Source organism: Bactrocera tryoni, chromosome 4 (genome assembly GCF_016617805.1).
Source record: "Bactrocera tryoni isolate S06 chromosome 4, CSIRO_BtryS06_freeze2, whole genome shotgun sequence".
Lineage (NCBI taxonomy): Eukaryota > Metazoa > Arthropoda > Insecta > Diptera > Tephritidae > Bactrocera > Bactrocera tryoni.
Genome location: NC_052502.1, coordinates 11,903,067 through 11,924,607, shown reverse-complemented (window position 1 = coordinate 11,924,607; position 21,541 = coordinate 11,903,067). Strand labels below are relative to the sequence as shown.

General features: G+C 31.8%; 1 protein-coding gene across 3 annotated transcripts in view; it reads left to right on the top strand.

Annotated features, from left to right (window-relative positions):
* LOC120773978 (programmed cell death protein 4) overlaps positions 1-19,036 on the top strand; it is a 28,446-nt gene extending 9,410 nt beyond the window's left edge. For all 3 annotated transcript variants that reach the window (XM_040103229.1, XM_040103228.1, XM_040103230.1), the window contains exons 2-5: positions 1,756-2,892; positions 3,009-3,436; positions 3,590-3,729; positions 17,937-19,036. In XM_040103229.1, the coding sequence (XP_039959163.1) occupies positions 2,088-2,892; positions 3,009-3,436; positions 3,590-3,729; positions 17,937-18,009 (1,446 nt within the window). In that variant the 5' untranslated portion in view covers positions 1,756-2,087 and the 3' untranslated portion in view covers positions 18,010-19,036. The remainder of the gene's footprint in view (positions 1-1,755; positions 2,893-3,008; positions 3,437-3,589; positions 3,730-17,936) is intronic.
* The last annotated feature ends 2,505 nt before the right edge of the window (positions 19,037-21,541 follow it).

The window sequence follows — 21,541 nt, the reverse complement described above, 5'->3', positions numbered from 1 at the left end:
TGTAACCCCTTAATAGCTTCTTGATTTGCATACCGGAAAGTTAAAGAATCAAAACGAATTTAAAATTGTGTTATATGGGAAGGAGGCGTGGTTTTAGCCATTCTCACACTGTGCCATAGGAATGTTAAAGTAATGTAATCTACCGAATTTGGTTGAAATTTGTCGAGCAGGTCCCAAGATATGTGATTTCACCTAAATGACCTTAGTTTTAGATGATACATATCGTCACCTGAAATGCAAAATAACGTAACAACATTTTCGGAAATTTACAGTGGCATGAAAAAAAAATGTATAAACAGTAATACTTCAAAAATTTGTTTTCATTACTACTTTTAGTTAATTTAAAATTTTCTCTAACTTTTGATAATTATTTACATTTTTATTTTTTTTTAACTTTTTGGTTTTTTGATATTTATTTACGTTTTACTTTTTTTTAATTTTTTTATTTTTTTTTTTTAAATTTTTTTTTTTTTTTAATTTTAATTTATTTTTTTTTTATTTTTTATTATTTTTTTATTATTTTTATATTTTTTTATTTTTTAATATTTTTTTATTATAATAATGATTCCTTGTTCAAATGTTTTGGTTTTAACTACCTACGCCTTTGCTTTATTATACAAATAGTGCTAAACTTGGCAGACAAAACAAATAAAAGAATTCTGTTTATGAAGCGACAAAGCTGACACATATGTAGTTTGATTTGTCAGACAGAACCGGCGTACATATCTACAAACATAAGTACCATTCATATGGAAGGCGAGCCAACTGCGATGCACTTCTAAGGCCTTAAACTCGAAAAGAGCATAAAAACATACATAAATAACTACAATGGATATGTGTGTAAATAGAATGTAGATAAAAACAAACCTTCAACTAGTACTTTGGCTTTAAGTGCATGGCGGTGCATAAAATATTTTCGCAATTGGCAGCCAGTAAGTCGGTGCACTCAAAAGCCAAGCCATGCCTATATATGTACATATGTTTGGATGGTTGTATTTGTGTCAACTATCGCCCAGTTGTGATATTTAGTTAAGCATACTTATATGTATGAATACATATAATATATATAGTACATAAATACATACTGGGCTGAAGATCTAGTGAGTCAAGATTGCCTTCGCTTGACGTGTTCGGCGTATCAAATGACGGTGGAAATCATTTGATAGTCCGGATTGGTTGGCTGGTTTCACGATTTGTTCTCGGTGCATTGAACGCGGCTTTCTAGTGCACTTGCAAACATATTTGCATTAGAGTTTGGCCTTTATCAGCGTATTAAGTATTTACGCTATGCAATTGTTAACTGGTTTGTAGCAAGTTAAGGTCGTAAAGTGAAAGAACTGTTGCATTTTAAGGTCATAAGACGGGTAATTTGAGATACATTTTATTTAGGGATTTTTTTTTTAAGTTTTAGGTTACAGTACTCAAAAATTAGATTTTAGAAGTGTCATTTTTGATATCTATAAAAAATATGTTGAGGTCTTCCAATTGAATAAATTCGGAAGATGCGAGAAAATGCAAGTTCGGTTTCCCAAAAACTAGATTCTAGAAGTGTTATTTTTGGTTTCCATAGAAAATATGTTCGGATCTTCCAATTGAAGAGATTAGGAAATTAGAAGTTGCTAAAAAATGGCAGTACGGGTCAAATTTGATAGGATGATATTGAGCTTTTTAAGGTCTCAAATTAATTTAAACTTAAATTTTTCTTATTTTTTAATTTTCTTCGAATTAATTTTTTTAATATTCTCATCTTTACAGCGCTGGATTCCTAATAACGCCCATTGTGAAGCCCTAAAGGTTTTGGAGGTTGTGAGGTTACTAACACCATTGCAGCTTTTGCAAACTCCACCTTTAAGCGCATACTATTATTATAAATTAACTGTTTTCTAAGCACCTGCTTGAAAAGTACAAGTCCATCCATAAGCGTGTTGTATACTTGAGTGAGTGAGTGAACATTGTTTGTGACATCGGAGCATAACTGCATATATTCATCTAACACAAAATACGTAAATAAATACTATATAACTAAAAATTAACGTACTGAACTCAGGCGAATTTAAGAGAGCATTGGTAAGCTAATATTAAAGGAGATGGATATCGAAACCGCCCAACAAAACGGCAATGCGGACTCACGTGAGAGTTCCGTGGAACGTGAGCTCAACGAGGAAGTGCAGGCTGTGGAGCTAAATGGCTCATCTGATTCGGGGAAGAGCTTGAATGGGCTCATGAAGAAGCCATTACCCGTCGGCGATGGACATGATCGCATCAAACGCAAAGCCAAACGTCTCATACAGAGACAAAATAGTCGTGGCGAGACAAATGGTGCTGCCAGTGCAGCAATTGCTGCTGCACTCAATAGCACCACGGGCAGTTATGTTGTGCCACATCGTCGCTGGAAGAATAGTCGTCGTTCACGTAACGGCCACGGACGTGGTTTGCCAAAGAAAGGTGGTGCCGGCGGTAAGGGTGTTTGGGGTTTGCCGGGTTCGGAAGCGCTCGAGGAAGTGTACGAAGATGAGAATGATCCCAACTACGATAGTGAATGTAATGATAAGAACATCGAATTGCGTGAAGTTATTCCGGAGGTGACACCGGAAGAATTCTTCAAATTGGCTGAACCAATTGTTTTGGAGTATTATGAGCACGGCGATACCCATGAGGTGGCTGTGAGCTTTGACGAGATACTTACCGGTCCGCTGCGACCATATGTGACAAGCGTTGTGGTTGAGATCTCAATGGATCATAAGGATTCGCAGCGTGAAATGACATCGGTTTTGATATCCGATTTGTATGGACGTGTCATAACCGCCAAGGATATCGAGAAAGGTTTTGAAATTTTACTCGAAAATTTACCGGACTTGACGTTGGACACTCCGGACGCGCCTACCATACTAGGTAAGTAAAAGAGGTGGTCACACCAATTGCGACTAGCGTCATGTTGGCTTTTGTCTACACAGTGTTGCAATTTTGTTGCAATTGCTTGCATTCACATTATTGTTTCACACTTGTAGGCAATTTCCTTGCACGTGCCGTCGCCGATGACTGCCTCCCACCCAAATTCGTCACAAAGCCGACTGATCTCGATGCACAAAGTCAACACGCTGCCGCTGCTATACGACGTGCTGACACCCTACTACACATGAAACAGGGTTGGGCACATTTGGACAATGTATGGGGCATGGGTGGGCCACTGCGACCAGTCAAGACCATCACCAAGGAGATGACATTGCTGCTAAAGGAGTATTTGTCGTCACGCGACATACAAGAAGCACATCGTTGTCTTCGCGCACTCGAAGTACCACATTTCCATCATGAATTGGTGTATGAAGCCATTGTCATGACACTCGAATCCCTTAGCCAGACCACCGAGGAGGCCATGTGTGAGCTACTCAAGTCGTTGGATGAGGCATGCTTGGTATTGCCAGCCGGTATGGAGCAGGTGCGTAAAATGAAGAGTGCAAACTATCAGTTTTTATATAGTGCCAGACATTTTTTATATCAAAATATTAAAAAAAAAAGTTATTTATTTAAGATAATTAATTTTTTGAAAGTAATAGTTATTTCTATTTTTCTTTTTCTTTCTTTGACACAGGGTTTCCTGCGCGTTTTTGACGACATGGCTGACATTGTTTTGGATGTGCCACTTGCATATATAATATTGGATCGCTTCGTAGAGCGTTGCAATCGTGGAGGTTTTATAACCGATAAGATTTTAAGTAATATGCCCTCTAGGTAAGTCTCCAAATTTACCGGTTTTAAGTATTTATATATTTAGTTGTAAATAACTATTTAAATATAAATTAGTGGTAGGCTCTTGTGGTTTCAGCTGAGGCTTTATTGCATTTATAAAAATTGCCAACAATGTCATAACTGCTAATTTCAGTTTATATTTAGACTTACCGACTCTCGCAAAGTGTCTGTACACAAAGTTATAAACTGGGTATTTTCACATCTGTTATATAGAGCTGATAACAATATAGGCCGCGCCGCTATTTCACTATTCCATTCGTTATCAGTGCTTGCATACATATGCAGTTTTTATATACCTATACTCGGTAGGAAATATTAGCAAAATGTTTGGAAGACTCAAAATTCGAAGTCTCAAATTTGAAACCTAACCACAAAAAGCTTTTGATTTATTAAAACAGCAAAATGTATGCTTTCTGAAAATTTCGAACACCAACATTTTTTTATATAATGATTTTTTTCATATTTTCTCGGCAGGGTATATGTACATTGTATGTGTACAAAAGTGTTTGGCCACAAATTTGTTGACCTACATACTTGAAATGAGCAAACTGACAAATACAGCTGCTATTTTTGTACACATTTATAATCTAGCGGTATTATGCCATATATTAGGTTTATTTTTTGATTTTTCCCACTCGCTGCGCTTTGATGTCTGCTCATAAATTTTAGTTACATTATCTTGTTGTAATAAAAATATAAGCGGTTAATAAGGTAGTTTTGGAAAAAGATGGATTTTTTAATTTTTTTTTTGCTTCCACTAATTGTAATGGCGAAAGTGAGGGTGTAGGAAAATTTGTAAGCTATTAGAGACATTAAGACAGTTCTTTATGGCTTTGTTTTGATAGACAGTTATTCATGTTATATAATATGTCTACAAATAAAATCTCATAAAAAACAGTTTTGGTAGCTAATTATCAAATCAATCAAAGGTTTTGTGTATAATAAATATTTTTTCTCAATTAAGCTTCTTAATTATTGCCAGAATAAATTTAAATTATAAATTATTAGAATTTGTGTCATAATTTGGGTACTCACAACCCGTCATAAAGCATCGCGAAATCATAAAATTATAAATTTTTACACTTGTTTAAAAAAGTTGTTTTTGGATTTCATACAAAAATGAGTTTACACATTTACAATTCTCAATGCTATGTTTCCGAATCGTTATAACTTATAACTTTATGAGACTTGCGAAAACCCTAAATATTTTGCTGGCTTATCAAATTCAACAGTAATATAGATAATAGCTAAAAATATATTATTTTCATTATATTAACTGTCTTACGTTTTAATGTAAGCTGTCAATTCAGATAATTTATTTAGCTTTCAACAAAAGAACCAAAAATTTCATTATTTTTCCTCTAATTTTCTTTCTAGAACAAAAGCATGATATTATTTAAACTTTGTGCATAAAAAGCCAAAAATATATGCAGTAATTTTTATATTATTTCCAAAATTAATTTTTTACCAAAAATACCACATGATCAATTTTGATCCGTACAAAAAATAACATTTTTACGTATTTTAATAGAAATGTTTTTTTTGTAGCGACAGAATTATGCCGAGTTGACCGAACGAACGGACCCGGACGTAGACCCGACTGTCGTCGGAACAAATCATTATTAACGCCTTCAAAATTGGCTTCTGAGCCAATACAAGCAGGCCAATGCTTAATTCAATTTCTCAAACATTGTTTTAAGCCTCGACTGTGAGGTCTTCAGTGCCTTTAGCGAATTTTGGTTTTTCGGTTTCAGCTCAGTTTTTCGCTTGGAGCGCCAACTATATTGTTGGGAGGGTTTCGACGTAATATTCATAAACTCACGTCTTTTCACCAGTAAGTATGCCTTGGATGAATGTTGGATCTTCAGCTCACTTTTGTGACCTTTCTCATGGTAAAAATCGCCAACTTCTAGCGTCATAAAGAAACAGTTGTCAAACACACACACTACTTGGCATAGGGAGATCAAACTTCAAATGTGACAAAGAAAATTTTTAAATGGACCAATCCGGATCAAATTTGATCAAATGATGTACGAAGCGGAAGGGTTTACAATACGGACACTTTTAGAACTTTCTGATCAAATTTTGATTCTTCTTTTTGATGTCCTTAGATAACTTTTGAAGTTTAAAACATATTCGGAATCACCCTATATTGTTCATATTAATTCCATCTTGTTCTGCGATAAATTTAATTTCATTTCTTTTTTAAAATTGCTACAAAAACTTGTAATTTATTTATTATTATTTTTTTTAGTTGAACAAATTCAAATACCTTTGTGCAAAAAAAATTCTCCGCATTCTCATATTCCGCGAGGACAACTGAACAAATGACTATTTTCTAGTTTTGTCTTTATTATTATTTTTTTTGTGATATAGTGAGCAAATGTAAATTAGCGCTTTGTTTATAGACATCGCCGTGCCGCTTTAGTTCACAAACATCATGCACCTGTTTATATGTATGAAAAAGATAATAGAAATACTAGCGCAATGAAAGTAAATAAATACGTGTTTACACGGATGAACATTATACGCTTGCATTAGCCGGCCGGCCGGCCGGCTTTTTGCTTTCGATCATTTTGCTCATTCCTGAGCACAGCATACCGAATTCTGTCCAAACATACATACATACAAATATTATTTTAATAGTGTTTTCAAGCAATTATAGCTGGCTTACATAAGACCCCAAGGCATAATTTGTTGTGGTCTAGCACACTTGCATAAATAGAACTATTTAGTAGTTTAAAATATTTTTGCTATTTAAAAATTCACACAACCGAAGTCATTGTTGCTTTTCGTCGTGTTTAAGTTTTCTCCGTAGTCTTCGCAGCCAAATAGCAAAAGAGCTATATAGCTTATATGTATGTTTGTATGTATTTATATAAATGTGTATATATGTACATATATACAAAATTACACATATTGTTTCTTGTCGTTGTTTTTATTATCGCAGCGATTGCATAATCATTGTATACTTTTTCTGCACACATTCATACATATATTTCGCCGGCTATTTGTTGCCTTCATTGTTGACTCGTTCTCGTCGTTCGTTCATTCGTTTGGCCTCCATTTGTTCCAACTCGTCACGACGCAACTGGTTCGTCTTGTTTGAACGTTTATAGCTTTTAATTTTTTTTTTGGTTATTTTTTCAGCTTATACATACATATACAAAACAATACAAAAATATTTTTTTCATTCTTTTTTTTTTGAATATATTTATTTTCTTTTACGCTTACTTTTTATTTTAATTTTTACACATTTTTATTTTCATTTATACTTTATTTTTCATTTTGTTTTTCAACTCGCTATAGCTTTTGTTTATTTGCATTATACTGCCTCGAGCACGTTTATATATTGAATTTTCTGCTGCGCAATTTTTGTTATGACTTTCATTTGCTATCTGACTCTGCTAGCTTCGCCTTAGCTGGCACGGTGCAGAAAGCCAGCGCAATTCTAGATATATGTACATACATACCTACAAGTTATCCCGACACATACCTACTTTATATACATATGTACATACACACATATATGTATATATATCCGCATAATGTATATAAGTGAATTATTCGCTTATATTTAAGTGTGTGCGAGCTTATTTTAAAAACAAACAAGCCTGTGCGCCTATATGTATGTATAGGTGTCTGCAGAATTCTTGTTTATGGCTTGTGTTTACCCGCAGTTTTGCCGGTTTATCACTCAATTGTCAAAGCTGCCTGGTGTAGCCGTGATATATAGTGTGTGTTCAATCTCGTATGTACATATGTATGTGTTTATGTATATCTATATACAATTTGAGTACATATGTAGCTTGTATAAAATTGTATACAGATGGCTAGTGGCAATAATCAATCATTCACAGCTAATTTAATCCCTTTTTTATAACCAGTTTTAAATCAGTCGCCCGTCGCCACATGGCTTAAAATTTGTTTATTATTCGATTAAAACTAAACAAAATATGTGTAATTAAAATCTATTTATTTATTAAACTATTGGTAAATACGTTTTTTTTCACTTTTGTTTCGCCAAAACTTGAAGAGTTTTACGAAGAACTTACTCGTCTGATATACAAATTAGTTGAACTTCTATTTTCATTTTGCTCTGTGCCTTTATTCCATAAAGTCTTCCCTGCAAGTTTAACTCGATTCCCATTGGATACTCGATTTTATAAGAAGAAATTGCATTTCAATTGCAAAATTAAGCCGAAAGTTTGCAAAGCATTCGCCGAAAACACCACTGTTATTAGAAGTAACTTGTTGTTAGACATTCTTCTTTCAGGTGCATGACCTTAAATCGTAATTCTTAATATGTTTGCGCAGTGGTCGTCATCAAAAGTGGGATCTACAATGTTGTTGTAACGGCAAATTCTGCCGAGTTGACAGTCCTTGACCGGATAAAAAATCCGGGTCCTTTCAGGTTACGTACACATGACTGTCGTGGGAACGGCGGGGGTGTCTCTCATCCAAAGTTGTTTTGTTCTTTTCATTGGGGGCGTTTCTTACGTGGTGGGTCGCTAACCCAGCGCATAACTCTTGGGAGCGATGTTTCGCCTTCAAACGGATGTTTTTTTGCTTCCTTGAGGATACTTGGTCTGAGACTGGAAGTCGTGAGCCGCTTGAGTCATATGTAAAAGAATCGTTTTTGACCACTCCCAAGTGAATGACGCTTATAGAACTTTCCTCACTTGCGAGATCTTCTACGCACGGCTCTATCCTCATTACAGAAATAAAATAAAGCTTGTAGCGATGTTAAACTCTGCACAAATATTTATTATTTAATAATGCTGTCTAGTTGATTGTCAGTGGGTAGGTTTAAAAGCCGGACACGTTCCGCATGTGAAGAACCGAATGATTAGAAACTTGGAACCATTTGAAACTCATACTCGTATACTGAGTGTGATATGTTCGACTGATACATTTTAGGTGAAATATCCACTGTTTTGTTCGATAAATCGTTGCCATTACCTTCAATTTCATAATTCCATTCATAGAAACCGTTGTCCCTACCAACAAAAATCCGGGATATTCGATTTTTATAAGATTCTCTTGAGGCGATTTGAACATAAAAAAATCATTTGCCGCAGACAGGAACAGGTAGTAATCATTTGGTGCTAGGTCCGGACAATAAAGTGATTGCATTAGAATCTCCTAAGCAAGCTCACGCAACTACGGATGACTCCCTATCGACATGTGTGTCTTCGCGTTGACCTGGTGGAACACAATTCCAGTCCTATTTTCCAAAGCTGGCTTCCTTTAGACTATCACTTTGTTGACAGTAGAGGTCCGAATTAAGAATTTGACTTTAGGAGAGCAGTTTATGGTAGACGCATCATTTCCACCAAATGCATAGTGAAAAATTCCTAACCGTCAATCTTGGCTTGACCACCGTTTACGCTGAATTAATGCGGTTTGACCACAACCGTTTTCGTTTAACGTTTAACGTAAGTGACCCACCTTGATTGATTGATTGATAAACGAGGAATGCTCCGCGAGCTTAGGTCTGTTGTGCCCTCTCCTAAATCGCAAAGACTCACCTATTCCCAGCATATTGATAAAGTCCAATATTCTGCTGGGTGCTAGCGAAGCAATGTGATCCCTATTTGGAAACATGGCCTTAAACCTGTAACCCACCTTTCATCACCAGCAACCATCCGTTTCAAGACTTCTTTAAATCTTCAAGATTTATTTAAATTGTTCCAAACGGTGTTATGTGAAATGCCAAGATTCTGGGTTTTCGATTGTCCGGTGATTACATGACGGGCGAACTCAACGATGATTTCCCTTCTTTTAACGATATTTTCGACAATAGGAATTCTTGAGCATGGGTGAATATCTGACAATTGGCTTTGATGAGTGCTCAAGCACTGTCTGTTTTTAGTACAAAGTCTTTTCCTTCCAATACCGTATGGATGCAGATTTCTAAAGCCATTTATTGGAAAAAATAATGAGTTTCTTTTCAATAGAATAGAAGTAAGGTTATGTTCCTTTGGAATCTTGAATTACATTCAACTGAAATGACGAAAAAAATTTAAAAAATTTTAAAAATAAAAAAAAAAATTCAAAAATCCACAATAATTATCTGAGACTAGTTTTGCTATCTTCTTCCTACTTATTCTTTGTATTTTTAGTTATCGAACACTTTTTTTTTTATTGTTCATATAACAGTGAGTTATTAAAATGTCTGCTCATTAATTTCAATTAAATCATAATTTATAATTGTAGCAGTTTTATCGTTGTCTGATTTATTACATTTTATGCGCTCGTGTTTGCCTCCATTGACCACTCACAAGTTTTGCTGTATTTATTAAAACCAGTGCTGATGAAATGTGTGTGTTTGTACGTATTTGTTATTAACAGAATATGTATCATAAATATTCATAGAAAGATAATAAATTTGTGTTTATGTTAAAAGTAATACTATTTTTATAAAATCAATAATTAATTTTTTTTTTTATTTTAGTTTTGCACAGATCCTATATAAAAGAATGATCGCAATATACCATTCAAAGTTATTATTATTTTTATTTTTCAATTTTAATATTAAAATACCGCAAATTTTATGAAATACCATTCAAAATTACCAATAGTAAACAGAAAAATCGAAAGAGTCAAAAATAAAAATAAAAAGTTAAACTTATCAGATTTTTTTTAATTGGTCAGATTTTTTTTTTTTTAACAATTAAAAATAAAAGAAAATAATTTAACAATAAAAATATCTGTTTTTAAATTTCAATAATTTTATCTTAACAAAAAGTTTTCAAATTCAAAATGTCAAAGCACTAACTTGCAAACGTTGCCACGTCGTTGCCCATGTGACAAGCAATAAACTCACACACCTTCCAATTCATGCAATATTATTTTATTTCGTGTGTGCGAAGAAGCTTTTTATGAGGTGCAACAACCTGCATGTGGTTCAAGATCGCTCCGCAAGCTTTTCGTATGATTCGAACGAATGCAACACCCTCCAGCAGCGACGAGCGCTTGGCGGCAAACAACAGACCGCCGGCATGCAGCCCAGCGCACTTTAAACAAAACCCTCAACTGCACTGCCCAGCACCGCGCACAATGCACACATGCACGAATTGCGGTATTTTTAGGTTCGACTTGAGAAAAAAAGTGCAAGTGTGTGAGCGTGCAAGTTGCTGGAGAGAGAACGCATACCAAAGCTTTTAATGCGACTGCAGTTGATAGCTGCTGGGTGGGCAGAGGTGGTGCAGCTGCTAGCTGAAATAAACGTTGTGGTTGTTGTTGTGCCACTCCCACTTTTTTACAGTTGTACAGTTGTCGTCGACACAGTGTCGCTTATTTATCGTCTCCACACGCGCACATGCAAAGTGCAGCTGAAAGCTCTCCACTGCTGCTTGCAGCTATAGAGAGTGCATTTGCTGTTGCTTTAACGCTACTTTTGCTATGTATATACATATGTATGTACTTCATATATACATATACATATGTATGTATTTACATATATTTTTATATGTATATGTATGTAGTTTTGTGTGCGTTAAGTGCTTTTGTTGCTTTGCCCAATGCAATTCGCCTTGATTCAGGCTATTGCTCTTTGGCACTTCAGTTGCAACTTGCAACTCTGTTTATTTATTATGCGTTTATCGTTTATCGTCATTTTCAACGCATGTTTGCTATTAATATTGCATTTATTTATATATTTTTTTATTTGCTTTTGATTGCAAAATTACTTAATGCTGTTCACATTGCCGAGTGAAATGTTGTAATATTGTTGACATTTCGAACTTATTTTTTACATCGCCGATCGTGGCAGGTGTGTTTACGACTACGTGTGGAAAATCGAAAAATAAGTAAAAAAAACACTCCTTTTTTTTTTGTTTGTATAATCTGTTAGCGCTGTTTGTAAATAAAATTAAATTAACGAGTGGCACATATTCTGCAATTTTATTCGTTATATTCATTATATGGTATATATGGGAGTTTATTACACATACATATATTATGGTATATTTAGTTTAGAAAATCTTGACAAATTTGTGGTGAAATTTTCGAGTTATTCTTCAAATTTTTTGTGATGAGACTGTTTTTGAGATATTTTCGGGACGTTTGCTTGTACAATTAACACATTGCAATTCACAAAGGTATGTTGGTCATTACTGCTTTATAGGTACCTCGAGAGTTTTTTTGTCGCAATTGCAGCAGATATTTTTTTTTACATGAAAAAAAAAGTTGTAATTTAATTTATTTTAATAAACAAATTTATTTTTGATTTTGTTTTAATTTTTTTTACTTTTTGATGTTTTTATTTTTAATTTTTTGTTTTTGAAAAAAATTAATTAATTTATTTATTTAAAAGACATATAATTAAATAAAAAAAAAACAACTAAAAAGATTAAATTTTTCTTTATTCATTTAAAAAAATATATGTAATTAATTAAAATAAAACAAACAAAAAAAATTAAAAATAAATTTTTTTTATTAATAATTTTGATTTTGTTTTAATTTAAAATTTTTCTTTATTCATTTAAAAAACAAAAATTAAAACAAAATCAGAAAATAATTTTATTATTCATAAACTATTTATTATAAACTTCAATACAACATAAATACATATTTTTTTCTTTTTCAGTGTTTCAATTTTATTTTCTATTTTTTTTCTAATTTTTTTTTTTCATTAAACAATTTTTTTTAATTTTATTTTATTATTAATAGTTTTTTTTAGTAACCATAATAAGATTGCATTATCGAAATATCGGAAATTCAAAATAATTTACTTAATATTCTTTAATAGGTTTGATAAACTTGTTTTAATTGTTAATTAATTATATACGCCTACTCTTTTAATATTTTTATACCGAGTAATAACCCCATTTTATGATATTTTTATCTGCAGCAATACTTTTTTTTGTATATAAATAAATTTTATTACAAATGGCACACGTGTACTTTCTTGCTGCAAGCAAACCAAAGAGAATAGGTGTAAGGGGAATTTATAAATAATGTCAATGAAATCTCATTCACCGAATACGCCTACATAAGCAAATATAAACAATAATAACAACAAAAAATTTATTGACTCATTTAAAAATGCGAGAATACGAAAAATGTTTTGTTTTTTGCCAGAAGAAGGAGAGCTGACAGAGCGCAGAAGAGCATGGAAGATTTTAGTATAATACTAAATACGTCACAAGGTCCAAATTCTCAGAAAGTTTTGCATGCACTTAATTATTTGAATTTTTCACATAAATTTTGAGGTTATATGGAAAAAGTCTGTATATAAAAATTATAGATATTTTCATTATATACAACATTGCCATATAACACTTTTCTATAGGACTCGTAGTTTGGCGCGAAATTGAGATAAACCGTTTTTAACCCTTAAAAACTCATCAAAAATTCCAGCTATGCATTTTTTTTACTTCTTAATATTTTCAACTCAAATAAATAGGTATATATTTCAGCTCAATAAATATATTTTTTATACATTCAAGTATTTTTAGAATAATTTTTAACTGATCATTAATTCCAGCCGCCTAGATTTTGACTTTTTAACGTTTTCGAGTCGATCTTTATATTTAGCGAGTCCTTATCTGTGGACTTTCCTTGGACAGCAGGGTTTTCGATCTGATTTCTTAGCTAAGATTATGCAACAATGTTGTCTTTGTGATTACCGGTATAAATTTTTACTTGATAAGTCTGAAAAAACTATTTTTTTCTATGCTAATGACCAAATTTGACCCGGATTGACGAAATGAAATCATTTTACTGTATTTTAATACAGATCTATATAATCTCCTTCAAAATAGGCTGCTGAGCCAATACAAGCATGCCAACGCTTAAACCCATTTTTCATAAACTAGTTATAACCCATATGTGTGTCCCTACGCTGCAACCGGAGTTAAAGTAATTAATATATGTACATAATATATGTAGCAAACTCCTTCAATGGTCTTGTAAACCAATAAAGTTCAGCGAACTTTTCTCTCGGGTATCCTACTTTCTTGTAAAAATGGCAAAATAATTGATTCAGTGATCGCTACAGCAAAAAAGAAACACAAAATCAACGGGTGGGGCTCCTGTAATCCCGCTAACATATAGCGAAGCTTTTAAGTGCCCGATAAAATATTTTTCTCCATTTTGGAAGACCTTTTGTGCTGTAATTTTTAGCGTTTCCAATAAATCAATGGTGTGATAAATTGCTGTGCTGCTTACTTCGGTATTTACTGGTGCAGCAAACTGGAGGGTAAAACTTGCAATCGATTTGGGTCGCTGCTTTATGCTTTTCTTCTGGCTACTGCGTTATCGGTTAGTCATTGCACAGCACAAATTCGGCGACAAAGCGGTTTCACAGCAACAAGAAGCCGAAAAGTTCGCCCAAAGGTACCAAAAAAAGCGATCAGGCGATCTTGTAACCCACGATGGGGCGCAATTGGCGCACGCGACAGCAGTGGCAACCAAATACACCAATAACAAACGCAACGAAAACTTGTTTCGGCCGACAGAAGCAAAATCCAAAAGCAAAAAGAGTCAATACGAAAATGTATGTATTAGCGCTGCAACGAAATGGCAGAATGGCACAAAAAGCGCAGGCGGCAGAAAACAGCATGAGACCGAGAAAAAGGCTTTGCATTGCAAACGCTGATAAATACACGCAGGCTGCTTTGGTCGGGTGTGCAGCAGCTGTTTTTGCGCTCCTCCTCTTACAGTTGCTGTTGCTGTTGCCGCTGCTTAGCCGCCCAACGTGCGTTCATTTTGCAGTTGTCACTGCTGCCGCAGCGCTGAGTGAGAAAATGAGGGAATGCAAAAAAAGGTCAGCGGGTGAATGAACTCACGACGAACAGTCGACTAGCTGCCAAGCTAACACGCTGCGTCTTTAGAAGTGTTCGAGTTGTAAAATTAGCTGCAAAATATGATGAGATCGGCTGATGTGCACTCCGATGCTGTTGCGGACGCAATCATGCCCGACTAGGTGGCCGTCAGTCATGTACATGCGTTGGTCGATTGAGCGACAGTTTTTTTACATACATATGTAAGGCAGCGTACATGTGGCTTGCTTGGGTTCTTCAAGAGTTTCTAAAAAATATATCGAAGCTTGTTTTATCCATAATTTAGCCAAAACATTAAATTAAGATCGAAAAGTCATATTGACCCCTTCAAATTAGATTTTTTTCGTTATTGGTTTTTGCTAAATTGGTTTTTAACTATATTTAAACGTCAAAAGTGACGTCAGAATTACGTACCGGGACTATAGAGTGAAAGCCGTTCCCACGACATTCGGGTCTGTAACCGGCCCTTCGAAATTACTTCATGAAAGAGAAAACCTTGGTCCGGGGAACGTTCTAGTGAAGTAATGTAGAAAAAATTACAAAACATTTAGCCTTCACTGAGAATTCCGGCCCCGGAACGTATTGTTTCTCCTCTTTCATGCACTGTTGCCTACATTTAGACGCAATGTAATTTATTATAAAAAAAAACTTTTTGAACCTAACCATTTTTCCAAGGATCTCTAATTTTACCAAACATTTACTTTCCTTTTTTATATTTTTATTACTTCATTACAATTATTCATTACATTACGTAATGTCCTACCTCGGATTTTCCTTCCAAATGCTACATTATTCGACTAATAAATATTCAGACTGCATTCTCACATGCATTCAGACACAAGTTCCTCCACCAACCAAGAAACGGTCAAAAAACTTCATTGACCCAATGTTTCGCCGCATACAATGAACTTCTCAATGCCGCTGCAGAGCTCTAAAAAGCTTCTCTAAAATACAGAATTCTTCGTAAATAAATACTATGTACATATACATACTTATGTGGGTTGTAAATACGTCAACGCGCCGAAAGCTTTCGGCTGAGTCCTGAGAAACCGGTCCTGCTGCGGCAAGTATTGCGTACACCAACCCACACGCGTTGCACGTTCCAGCCACTGCAGTAATCAAAACAAACATCCAGGCGCACTTTTCATTCATGCATCCATCCCTGCAAGATATTGAGTAGTGAGCAACAACAACGACAACTGTGAGAGCAACCAGCTGCCTGAGTGTGCTGGATGTGTCGGCATGTCCATTAGGAGTTCTCTATTGATGGGCGATAGTAATAGCGGTGCTACGGTGCGGGCCGCTTTAAGGCTTTTATAGTGCAAAATACGTGCGCATGCGGTGAATGCAGTCATAAAATCAATGGAAATCAAACTCTTACTTTCACTTTTGATTTCGTTACACACCTTGGTGTGCGTTATCTAGCCGCTGCCATTGGAGGTCTTTTGTGTGGCTTAGATATTTTTTTTTTTTGAAGAAAAATTAGGTTAAAATATTTAATTTCATATATAAACTAAAATGTAAAAATATTTTTATAATTTTTTGTTTATATATATGTATTTTTTACTATCGGCTTATTACAAATGTTCCATTACACCCTGCAAAAGTTTTAATTTCTTAAATTATAAAAGAACAAACAATTGGCACCCTATTATAAATCAGCTGTTGCATTGTTGTCATTAATAATTTGTACATACAATATAAAAAATTGTTTAAACTGTAATTTACGAAACTAATGAAAAAAACGCTTATAATTCAACACTTTTTCTTTTATTTCATAAAAATACTTAGAAACCATAAATAAAAATTCACGGGACAATTGACACTCTTAAGTTTTGAGAGGGTAGAAAATGTTGCACTTCTGCCTCTTTAGAAGACAATATTTGAGAAAAGAACTCGCAACTTTGACAGCTCGTGCATAGAGCAGTATAAATGCAACATTTTTGTGAGAAAAGAAAACGGTATTAGATTATATTAACCTTCTTCTCTCCTGATACACTAAATATCGATTTCTAACCTAAAAATTCTTTAAAAAATTATATATTTGCATTTTAATTTAAAAAAATCTTTGTTTTTGCTGACTTTTTTAAAACAGTCAGTCAAGTTTTTAGTTTTCTAAAATTGTTTCCTTCGCGGCCCCCGAATATTTAGAATAATTCTTAATTTAATTTGTAATTATAAGCAGAATTGAGAATTTAGCAATTCAAACATTTTTTTTAAATAAATTTTCAGTTTTTAATTCCAATTTTCAATTCTAATTTGGTTTAAAAATTAAATTTTCCAAAATCAGAATTTTAGGATTAAAAATTTGATTTTAATTTAATTTAAAAATTTTTGATTTTAAATTTTTAACTCTAAATTTCAATTCGTATTTGATTTTAAATTTTTAACTCTAAATTTTAATTCTTGTTTGGCGTTAAAAATTAAATTTATTTTTCAAAATTCGAATTAAAAATTGATTTTTTCTTTCAAAATTAGCATTTAATATTGAAAATTTCTGATTTTGTTATTAAAAATTGAGAAAATATTTTTTAAACCAAAAGTTGACTTGTCAAATCAAAACAAAAAATATTTTTCAAATTAAAAACTGCAATGAAAGGGATAAAAAAGAAAGATTTACATATTTTGAACTGAAACGCCATAATTAAAATTAATTTATAAATTACATATATGTAGATATGTAAATACTTATTTCATTAAAAATAAAATTTTAAAAATATAAATTTAAAAAATAGTTTTAGAATTTACATTCATATTTTCATTTTGTTTGACAAAAGTTGGCCAAATGTTAGAACCGCAGTAACAGAATGTAAAGTCGAAAACAATTTTGTAAATTTTTTATTTTAAACTTTGTGCTAAATTTTTTTCAATTCAGTTTTAAGCTCTATAAACTTATTTTTTTTTTAGTTTTTATTTGAATTTTAGAATTTTTTTTTCAATTACCGAATTGGGGTAAAAAATAAAAACAAAATTATATAAAAAAAATATTTATATTATTATTTAATATTAAATATTTTATATTTGGGTTAGAATTTCGAAAAAAAATTTAATTAAATATTTTGGGATTACAAAATAAATAAAAAATAAATTAAATTTTTAATTAAAACTTTAATTTTTCCGATTTGTGGGATATATATTTTTTTCTTCAATCCAGTTTGGGATTAAAACTTCGAAAACTATTATTAATTAACAATTGTGGAATTACAAGTTAAATAGAAAATAAATTAGATGTTAATTTTTATATTTTTTAATGCATTTATTTGCAACTCTGAATATAAGTGAGGTTATTTTAATAAATTTGGTATTAATTATACTAATACTATTAAATATAGTTATAAAAGTCAAGAAAATCAATTTCATATAACTAATTTTACTTTCTATTTCTCTTCTTCTTTGCAGAGGACGTAAACGTTTTGTCTCCGAAGGAGACGGTGGCCATATTAAGCCACAAACTATTCCAATTCGTGACTAAAAAGAAACGAAACAAATTAATTACAATTTAAACACACACACAAAAACAACAAACCACAACTAAGTAACAACAACAACAATCACTTTTTAACCACAAAATAACTGCATTCTTTCTACAAAAACAACTGACAAATGAAAAACCACAACAACCTTAATCAACAGCAACAAAAAGTAAAACGAAAAAAAGTAGTATTATCAACAGCTCTAAACAAAATTAAAACAACAAAAACAAATGGAAATATAAATGACACCGACCGTTAAAAATGAGACGACGAAATGCAGAAAAAGCCAGAAGTGTGAACTTTAACATTACATTTGTACAATTATTTTCCTCACCACAAATTTGTTTGCATAAAAAACCAACAGCAACAACAACAACAAGGGTGTTACAAATTTGCAAAGCCTGCGGAGCAGCAATAAACAACGAGATAGAAGAGTGCGCGCAAAAATATACGGAATTGCAAATTCGACAAATTATAAAGCAACAACAATAACTACATTTTTTGACAGCTTTCATTGTGCTGCTCCAATGAATGTTGTAGGAGTTCTGCTAAAATTATTCACCTAAGAACGTTGTATAATGTTTGTTGTAGTTGTTGAAACAATACACAGGCGCATGGAAATAGCAAATAATCACCAAAATCGAATAGCAAACACAAGAGACCGTGATAAATACGCTGTGATGTGACCACGAGCGAAGCACTTCCTCATCTGCACAGACCACATACTCACCAACATCCAGCAGATCGACATGAGTCCATCAATCACTCTTCTGTAACTAATTTAAGAGGCATGTCTGTGAACTGCTTTTTTTTGACTTGAGACACCGAATGTAATTTTAAGTTTTCATGCTATGATTTGAATTCTCGCAAATTTATTGTATATGTACGTTTGCTGAAGTTTGAGTAAATAATTGCTGTATTTTTTAATATAAAATTTTTGTAAAGAAAAAACAAAGAGAAACGAACGAAAACACTGCAAATATTATGAGTAGAAATTTGATAAAAGAAAAATTGAAATTTTGTAATTTGCGCAATAATAAAAAACGTAAAAGATATACATAAGTATGGCGAAATAAAAATGTAGACTTTTTGTTTTTTTTAGACATTTCTCTTTGTATGTACATACATACATATGTGTGACATACACAATGCAGTTGATAATTTGCGTTTTGCAAACACGCGCAAAATTAAGCAAGCCACAAAAACCAAAAAAAAAAAAAATAAACAAAAATTAAATTGTAATGACACGCCAAAAAATTAAAAATATAAATTTATTTGTGGCGCACAATTTTGCAATGCATATACAAAAACAAAACAAAATTCCAATTATCACCAAAAAATTGAACAAAGGCAGCGGTTTCCAAAAAAGCAAGTCAAGAATTCTACATTTTAGCCAAAGTTAAGGATGCATGCGCACAAAGTCACAAAGAACATCAAGGGAGCGAGCACGAGGCAACAGCGTTAGCTCAGCTATATTTAAAGCTAGAAAATATGCATTTTGTTTGCAAGCGTAGCAATACTATTTTATTGCGTAACCGAAAAATTACAAATTTACAATTATAGTAGTAATGCATTGGATATTCGAAAATAAAATAATTACAATTAAAAGCAAATGCCAAGAGTTTGCATTATTTCGCTACTCAATTTTAATATAAAAACTACTATATGTTACTTGTGTTAGTGGCGTAAAGCGGTTTTCTCACAAATTGTATTTTTATAAAAAAGTTGAATTACTTAACAAATTTAAAAAACGTTGGAAAACAGCAAAAACAAATTTATAGCATGCGCGCGTATTTCGTGAGCATAGCAAAGATTGTTACTTTTTGGCTGCTGCCTACTTTTAGGCTGTAATTTTAAATTGAAAATTGTAATTTTAAAGTTAAATTTTATAAATTATTTTTTTTGTTAGTCAAAAATTTATGATTTTCAACTTAAATTGGTGAATGTCTAATATTTTTTTTTAAAGCAAAATTAATGTAAATTTTATTTTTATTGTTTTTAACATAGATTTATTTTTTTTTGTATAAATTTATTTTTTTTTTATTATAAATTTATTTTTTTGTATAAATTTATTTTTTTTGTATTATAAATTTATTTTTTTATTATACATTTATTTTTTTTATATAAATATTTTTTTAATACTTTTTTTTAATATAAATTTAATTTGTTTTTAAATATACGTTTATTTTTTTTAATATAAATTTATTTTTTTTAATATAAATTTATTTTTTTAATATAAATTTATGTTTTTTTAATATAATTTTTTTTACGGTCACAAATTTGTGATTTTCAACAAAAAATTGTAAATTTTCTTAAAACTAAATTAATAACATTTTTCTTTTAATTGTAGAAATCACAAAAACTTCCCAAAATCTGAAAAATTTAATTCTTTGTTATGCTCACTAATAATAATGTTTTTTTGCGTAACATAAACTAAAAATGCGAAAAATATGTCTGCGCGCATTCAAACATTCAAAATTTCAGTTGTTTGCACATAAATTTTGCAAAAATGCGAAATTTTTTTTCATACATACATATATAAACGAAAATTCAAAAATATAACATTTTTTTATTTAAACAGTGTATGCATTTGTTTCAACATAAGAAAAAACAACAACTTTAACAAAAAAAAACATTGCTGGTAGAGAAAACAAATATTAAATGTACATTCTTTTCTCTGTGTACGTAACATAGCCTTTCGAAATAACGAAAATCACATGACATTAAAAAAAAGCAACACTATTATACATAATTCAAAAATAAACGTCAGAAAAAATGCAAAATTTTGTGAACAAAAAGTGAAATATCACAACAACAATGTGGATTGTAATTACTTTTTTTTACTTCTTTTCAGTTTTGGAACATTGTTTAACTTTTTTTAGATTATATTGTGATAAGGAACTTTATGCATACTTTAAATAAATAAAATTTTGGCTAGAAAAATTGGCTGCTTCTTTTTTTTTTAATTATCTACATAAATTCGTATAATGTTTATTGCAATTGTAAAATTCAAAAAACAAAAAAGTAATTTAAAATGAAAGCAAATTGTGGCGCTGCGCTACGCGTAGCCTTTTTATTGCAAACTACCGATAAATAACATACTATTATATAATATTTACTTACTAATAATTATACTTTTTAATTAAACGTTATACTATACATTTGCATATACCTAAATACATATGTACAAGCATGTATCTTTAATTATATATATAAATACTATGGCATAATAATATGCATATAGCTGTTGCATATGTGCATACTACAAACATACATAAATGTATTTCATACAAAATAACTTACCAGGTAAAAAGCATAAAAATAAAGTTCGTACTACATATTGCAAATATTGAAGAATTATAGATGAAAGTGTTTCATTTCAAACGTATTTGGTATTTTTGAAAACTTGCGACTGCGTAACCAGCACAATACGATTTTAAATATGAGGAAACTATAATTATTTACAACGAAGAAAGTGCGACGCACAAAAATCAAAGCAGATGACCATTTTCTGGAAAATAAACCACTGTT